General features: G+C 32.4%; 2 protein-coding genes across 2 annotated transcripts; both read left to right on the forward strand.

The window, feature by feature from the left end:
* Nucleotides 1-955: 955 nt before the first annotated feature.
* LOC127153043 (gastrula zinc finger protein XlCGF7.1-like) lies at nt 956-2564 on the forward strand. Its single transcript, XM_051093998.1, has 2 exons — nt 956-1107; nt 1372-2564. The coding sequence occupies exons 1-2, from the start codon at nt 1053-1055 to the stop codon at nt 2106-2108; spliced, it is 792 nt and encodes a 263-aa protein (XP_050949955.1). The 5' UTR covers nt 956-1052; the 3' UTR covers nt 2109-2564.
* Nucleotides 2565-3289: 725 nt separating this feature from the next.
* On the forward strand, nt 3290-5919 carry LOC127153041 (gastrula zinc finger protein XlCGF52.1-like). Its single transcript, XM_051093996.1, has 2 exons — nt 3290-3866; nt 4951-5919. The coding sequence occupies exons 1-2, from the start codon at nt 3773-3775 to the stop codon at nt 5703-5705; spliced, it is 849 nt and encodes a 282-aa protein (XP_050949953.1). The 5' UTR covers nt 3290-3772; the 3' UTR covers nt 5706-5919.
* The last annotated feature ends 1968 nt before the right edge of the window (nt 5920-7887 follow it).

A 7887-nucleotide genomic window follows, 5' to 3' on the forward strand; every position in this document is an offset into this window, starting at 1 on the left:
ACCTAGATGCACAGAACAATTCAAAGAACATAGAATTTAGGCTATATCCTAAAATAAGAACTGCGATTCATACAGACAGTGACTTGAATATCAGCTACAACCCTTATGTGAATAACACTCACCATTTTCCAAACTGAAACACTATTTCGAGTTTTAAGAAATGGAATAAAGCTAAAGTGAAAGTAACCTGCGTGGCGCTCGATCCGCTGCCGCCACCTTGTGGTTAAAACGGTCACCTACACCTAAGATCCCATCCTCTTTGAACAGAGCTTACATATCTTGTTTTATGCCCATTCATATTTTTCGAGCATTTCAAATTATATATATTTCTAATTTTCTTTTTTTTTTTTTTTTTTTTTACATAAGTAGATGTCTGTTGATAAACACAGAACGATGTGATTTAATAATAATTTTCGATAAACCTCCCTGTATTTGTCATATCGTTAATACACATTCCAAAAATAATATAAAATAGGCAGTGCTGGGCAACGATTAATCGGAATTAGTCGCTTCCAAAATAAATGTTTTTGTGTACATAATATATGTGTGTGTACTGTGTATATTCATTATGTATATATAAATACACACACATGCATGTATATATTTAAGAAAATATATTTATGTTTACATATTAAATATATTTAAGTATAATAAAAATTTTATGAATATAAATATATACATGTAAATACATGTAAATATTTTCTAAATATGTGTGAGTGTTTATACATAATAAATATACTATTATATAAACAAAAACGTTTATTTTGGATGCGATTAATCGTTCGAACAGTACTAAAAATAGGGTAACTGCAATAAAAATTAGATGCCAGTAAATTTTTGTAAAATAATAATTGCTGTTACTGCCATATCATACAAATGAAAGCCCACTTCACATTCCAGCCCATTAGATGGCAGAAATGCACTGTCATTACATTAGAAATCAAAGCAGAAGAAGAGCAATCGCTGAACAGCAGCTGTAAATGTTGGAAAGAAACAAACGAGGGTTTTCTGCAGGAACACCTGACATCTTCAAGACATGTTAGTATGAGGACATGAGTGATACAGAAACCTGCAGAATGAATGAAGATGATCCCAAGCAACAAACAGGTTGGTGCTTGTCTTGGTTCTCAAGTCACATTCACAAACCTTCAGCAGATCTGGAACATTTTAAGAGCTGTAAAATAATCAATAACATTAGGTAAGAGTGAAAAGCTGACAATGCATCTAAATAATAATAATAATAATAATAATAATAATAGCCTAATGCTTAATGCATAACACAAAAAAGACAACAAAAACTAGAAATGTTATACAAGATAGATTTTTTGGTTTTGTTTTTTGTTTTCATCATATTTTGATGTGTCATTTCAGATCTGTTGGGAGTTATTGAATTGGAGGATATACCTAATCATTTTTTAACTGGAGAAAAATCTTCACAGACTGAAGATAATTTTTCTCAGAAAAGTGCTTCTAGAGCCAGATCCATCCGTTTTCTCCCCTGCCCTCACTGTGAAAAGAGTTTCACACGTAAAGGAGATCTCGACAGACACTTGCGAATCCACACGGGAGAAAAGCCGTTCACCTGCGTTCAGTGCGGGAAGAGCTTCACTCTGGCGGACGGGCTGAGAAAACACCTGCGCTCTCACTCCGGAGTCAGATCCTTTCACTGCCACCAGTGTGGAAAGGCGTTTATTTTACCGTCGCACCTGAAAAGACACATGATCATTCATGCAGATTTCAAACCGTACTTGTGTTCTCTCTGCGGAAAGACTTTTTCTCAGCTGGACTGTTTGAAGAAGCATCAGAGGACGCACAGCGGCGCCAGACCTCACGTCTGCTTCGAATGCGGGAACGCTTTTAATTCAGCCGACACTTTGAAACGGCACCAGAGGATTCACACCGGAGAGAGACCGTACACCTGCTCCGACTGTGGGAAGAGCTTCACTCAATCCGGACACCTGAAACAACACGAAAGGGTTCATACGGGACAGAAGCCGTACTACTGCTCGTTTTGCGGAAGGAGTTTCAGCACATCGAGGAATCTGCCGGCTCATATGAAAAAACATCGGCCAGACGCTTATCAAATAAACCAAGATGATGAAAACTGATGCAGCGAGATCTGGAAAAAAAGAGACTTTATTGCACTGAAATCACACTGGATTTTTCTTATGCATGTCTGTAAATTAAGAGAGTTAGACATTTACTGAAATATATTATCATATTAAATAAGACAAGTTCGGTCATTTTAGAGAGAGAGAGACAAAATAATTTAGCTTTATTTTCACTTCTAAAATACAGGGGGAAAGACTCATCATATGGCGGTATTTTTCATTTATAATTTAATTTATTTAAATTAAAAACGCTTTATGATCATTACAGAAGTTTTATTACAGTATATACAGTAATATTTATTTATAGTTATATTATTGGAAGTAAAATTATTATAAGTTTTTTCTTACACATATACTAACTGTGAATAATTTGTTGTGTTGTTATGATATTTTCCATTTTTTTAGCGCGTGATATTAAAATGTTTTTCCTGAAAATGTAAATAAACTCAATTTGTAAATAAACTGTTTAAAACAAAAAATGCAGCTTTTAACAATATTTTAAAACATTACATAATCGTTTATTATTGTTATTTATATAAAATATTATTTTCCAAATATTCTCTTTACAAAAAAAATACATTTAATTTACTTTTGCCACATGCTTTTATCCAAAGCAGTGTTATTTTTTATTTATTTAGATTTTATTTATTTACCATCTTCATCTTACATGTTTTACATTTTAGTAATTTTGTTGTGTCATTTTTATTAGTTGTTTTTTAATATGTGCATATGGTTGCTTTTTATTTTCTGTTATTTAAATACATCCAGGCAAACTAAATAAAAATTAGAAATTTTGGTTTGGCAACAAGGTAAAATAAAATAAGTTCAAGATTGTAAGGTCATTATTAGAATTTATTTTTATTAGAAATACTTAACTCCATACATTTTTTCCCCCTGCAAATATCCCTCAAACAATTTGTAAGTAAACTATTAAAAAAACTATTTAACATATAACATTTTATTTTCTAAATATTCTGTTTACAAAAAAAAATTTTTAATTTACATTTAGCACACACTTTTATCAAACAGTGTTATTTTATTATCACTGAGTTGTTTCTATATTTTGAATGTTTTTATTTTCATATTTTCCAGGGTTTTTTTTTTTTTTTTTTTTTTTTTTTTTAGATTTTAGTAATTTTGTTGTGGTTTTGTCGTTTTTATTAGTTTTTTTTTTTTTAATGTGTACTTGCTTTTTTTTTACATTTCTGTTTTATTTTCTGTCGTAGCACATCAAGCTGAAATTAAATAAGTGCAAGCTTTTTGTTTTGAATTTATTAGGTGTTTCTGTACTGGGATCTTAAGATCAAAGCTGTAATGCTTTTGTCCAGAGAGCTTGAAACAGTCACGTGGTTTTCAGCTGACTGAGACGTCGAGCGTGATAGATCACGTGATCATGGCTTCGAATCTTCGGCGTCGAATGTAAACATCAATTCTTTTGAATCTTTTCAAAGCGCATTCCGATCACCGAACAGACGCAACGGAGTCGTTCCCGAACGTCTGCGATGTTGGTCAATGGAGTGTAGATACGGAGGAGCACAGCAAGGGTGTAAGGAGGCGTTTGAGACAGGCCCTTAGTTTAAGTGCTGGAAAACATTCACCTCCTCCCTTCATGTGAAGAAGACACGTCTCAAGCAGGAGGAATTACTTCAGCTGAGTTCCTAATGACAAAGATGGAGTTTATTAAAGAGGAGAATGAAAACATGTGTGATCCAGAACCATGCAGAATTAAACAAGAAGATACTGAGGAACAAATAGGTTGGAGTCTGATATTTATTCTTTATTAATGACTGCTGAGGAACATTGAAGTCACAAACATTCAGCAGACTTTCAGGGTATTTTATAAATACCCTGGTTAAAATAATAATAAATACAAATATATTATAAATTAATAAAAATAAGTAAAAAACATTATTGAAAATAATAATAATTATTATTATTATTAATAACTACTATTGCATATAACATTTTGTTTTATTATATAATTTATTGACATCTAATAATAATAGTTCTTATATTAATTGTGTATATAATTATATTTTTGTTATTGTTGTTATTATTATTAATTACTACGTTATGAAATTTGACAGCCAGTATTTTTGTAAATATATGCTTTTATATATTAGCTGTTAAATGATAAATTATTTATATTATTATATAATGTATTAAAATAAGTTAAATATTCATATATAATTATTTAGATAATAATTTTATCATTTAACAGCTAATATTAATAATTTAGCAGAGGACAAGTTTTATATAACATTAATATTATTATATTATTTGACAATTTCCAGTGTTTTTGTAATTACATAGTAAGAAGGCCTAAAATTTTGATGTTGTAATTTTGGTATTATGTAATTACTTAATTGTTAGTAATTACATAATACCAAAATTATAACATAAAAAATTTTAGGCCTTCTTACCATTGAATATTGTTATTTTTATCTAATTTATAATTTCACAACTAATATTATTAGTTAAGAAAAAATTATATATAACAGTAATATTATTAATATTATCTAACCTGACATTTTCTGGTGTTTTTGTAGATACACATTATATAATTGTACTATACTACAAACATAACATAAGAATAATTCTTTTAAAAGCATTCATGCCATTAAATCATGTTTTTATTATGTAATTCAGAATTTGACATCTAATATTAATAATTAAGAGGAGAAGAAAAATTCTATGTAACGTTATTATTATTATTACGGTTTGGTGTTTTTGTAAATATGCGAAATAAATATTTAAATAGTCTTCCTGCCATTACATTACAAACATACGTTCGTCTTGTTTGCAATTAAATTTTAACAGTCTCTTGTGTTAATTTTAGACCTGATGGAAGCGAATGAAGTGGAGGATAAACATCATCAGCATCACTTCACAACTGGAGACAAATCAGGAGGCAAAAATTATTTCATCTGCCCGCAGTGTGGAAAGAGTTTCCCACATAAAGGAGACCTTAATAAACACTTACGAATCCACACGGGAGAGAGACCGTTCACATGCATCCAGTGTGAAAAGAGCTTCACGCAGAAAGCAAACCTGAACAGACACCTGCGCGTTCACTCTGGAGAAAGACCGTTCACGTGTCCTCAATGCGGACGGAGCTTCACGTCCACCAGCATCCTTAAACACCACCTGCGCTCTCACTCCGGAGTGAAGTCGTTCAGCTGCGATCAGTGCGATAAGAATTTTATTTTAGCCAAACTGCTAAAAAGACACCTGAAGATGCACGCAAACCAAAAGCCGCACTTGTGCTCTTTCTGCGGGAAGAGTTTTTCGCAATTGGACTATTTTAACGAGCACCAGAAAATGCATATCGGTGGTAGGCCGCATAAATGCTCTGAGTGCGGAAATGCCTTTAATACGGCCGATTCCTTGAGACGACACCAGAGGATTCACACCGGAGAGAAACCGTACATTTGCTCACATTGTGGAAAGGGCTTCATTCAGTCGGGACATTTGAGAGCACATGAGAGACTGCATACGGGAGAGAAGCCGTACCAGTGCTCTTCATGTGAGAGGAGCTTCACACACTCAAGTAAACTACTGACTCATGTGAGAAAACGTTGCCCGAAGATGTAGATGAGTTTGTTTCTTCATCAGATTTGGAGAAATGTAGCATTGCATCACTTGCTCACCGATGGATCTTGAATGGGTGCCATCAGAATGAGTCCAAACAGCTGATAAAAACATCACGATAATCCACAATTAATCCATACCACTCCAGGCCTTCAATTAATGTCTTGTCAAGCCAAAAGCTGCATGTATATAAAAAAAAAAAAAATCCATCAAGATGTTTTTACCACTGCTTCTGACTAAAATATTAGTCCATAATCCATTATAACGATTCCTCCAGTCACAGTGAAAAAGTCCATCTCCGGTTGTTTCATACATAAAAATCCACCTACATATTTGTTTTGGTCTGTTTTGGCTTGTAAACAATACTTGATCTGTACAGATTTCTCTCCTGATTCAGACCAGATGACTTTTTCACTGGAGGAAGCAATATTTTGGATAGAAGACTTGCATTTTAACAACCGTTTGAAGTTAAAAATGTTTAAATGATAAATTTGTTTCTTACAAAAAGCTTTTGGCTTGTCAAGATGTTAACTGATGGACTGGAGTGGTGTGGATTGCTTGTGAATTATTGTGATATTTTTATCAGCTGTTTGGACTCTCATTCTGACGGCACCCATTCACTGCAGAGGATCCATGGGAGAGCAAATGATGGAATGCTTTTTCTGGGTTTATGGAGAAGCTTTTCATCCTATTTGTCAATCAAAAACAGCTAAATTAACAGCTTAATTTATTTAGTCTGTTTGCTGAAAGCTGTTGCATTGAGATCTGTATATTTGCGTTGACCTTCATGTGTCTTCTCTTGCACTAAAACCAGGTCCGTTTTGTATCACAGCATGTGAAAATGTAAGCAAGGTGTTTTGTCGTTGCTGTAAATGTTCATTTTTATGTCACTTACAGATGTAAATATAGCATAATGCTTTTCTAAAGATGTCAATTTACATCTAAAATTTATATTTTTGTGCAGACATTTATATTTACAATGCATACAAAATACACCGTTTTTGGTTTAAGGCAAATTGCATTTCTGACCCCGCATCGCAAAACCAGTCATAAGGGTCGGTTTTTTGAAACTGAGATTTATACATAATCTGAAAGCTGAATAAAGAAGCTTTCCATTGTTGTGATGTATGGTTTGTTAGGATAGGACAATATTTGAGTACAACTGGAATCTGAGGGTGCAAAACAATCGTAATATTGAGAAAATCGCCTTTAAAGTTATCCAAATTAAGTTCTTAGCAATGCATATTACTAAATTAAGTTTTTATATATTATAGTAGGAAATGTACAAAATATCTTTGTGGAACATGATCTATACTTAATATCCTAATGATCGGATAATAGAAAAACCGATCATTTTGACCCATACATTGTATTGTTGGCTATTACTACAAATATACCTGTGATACTTAAGACTGGTTTTGTGGTCCAGGGTCACATTTACATTTATGTATTTGGCAGATGCTTTTTACATTAATAATGTATGATGTCTTTGTGCAAACATTTTGAGAATGTTATAAAACACCAGCTTTGAAAAAATAAGGCTCCATTAATGTTACTTTTTTAAATGAATTTTATAGAAGCTTTGGAATCTGACTGTATCTGCGGAAGTGCATTGGAAAATACGTGTTTCACAGCTGTCATCTAGTGGTGAAAATATGAACTAACATGTGCGCTAATAATTACATACAATATGATAAAATAAATAATAATTATTTTTCTAAATAACTCTCATAAGTACAAAGAAGCAGCCATTATATTGAAAAGTCAGTGTTCAGATCAGCTGTGATTTTTAAAAAATAATACAACGTGCAAACCTCCCTCACACTTTTTTATTTTTGTCTTTGTACACATTGGACAGGCATTATAATTCATTACAGGCACCCAAATGATATATATGTAACTGTTCCTCCTTTATAATTAACTAACATTTCGAATTTTAAATATCCATTTGCAACAACATTGCAGATTTGGATTTATTGAAAATAGTACAAATAGAAACCAACTACAGCAATAACAGCTGTAGTTGATTTTTAGACCGCTTGGAATACAGAACTTTAATGCACTTAATTTTATAATGGAAGAGAAAAGAAATCGCACCTGGTTAATAATGACACACTTTACTCTCTTTATGCTCCAGTACAGTAGATGGCGCACTGTTTAGTTAATTCACATCTCGTCTGTGATT

This window comes from Labeo rohita, chromosome 21 (assembly GCF_022985175.1).
Source record: "Labeo rohita strain BAU-BD-2019 chromosome 21, IGBB_LRoh.1.0, whole genome shotgun sequence".
Taxonomy (NCBI): Eukaryota; Metazoa; Chordata; class Actinopteri; order Cypriniformes; family Cyprinidae; genus Labeo; species Labeo rohita.

Excerpts from the sequence above, each read along its gene's own strand:
- LOC127153043 (XM_051093998.1), top strand. The coding sequence starts at position 1,053 with ATGAGTGATACAGAAACCTGCAGAATGAATGAAGATGATCCCAAGCAA. Across the intron at positions 1,108-1,371 it reads TGATCCCAAGCAACAAACAG|ATCTGTTGGGAGTTATTGAA; the intron begins GTTGGTGCTTGT and ends GTGTCATTTCAG.
- LOC127153041 (XM_051093996.1), top strand. The coding sequence starts at position 3,773 with ATGACAAAGATGGAGTTTATTAAAGAGGAGAATGAAAACATGTGTGAT. Across the intron at positions 3,867-4,950 it reads AGATACTGAGGAACAAATAG|ACCTGATGGAAGCGAATGAA; the intron begins GTTGGAGTCTGA and ends TGTTAATTTTAG.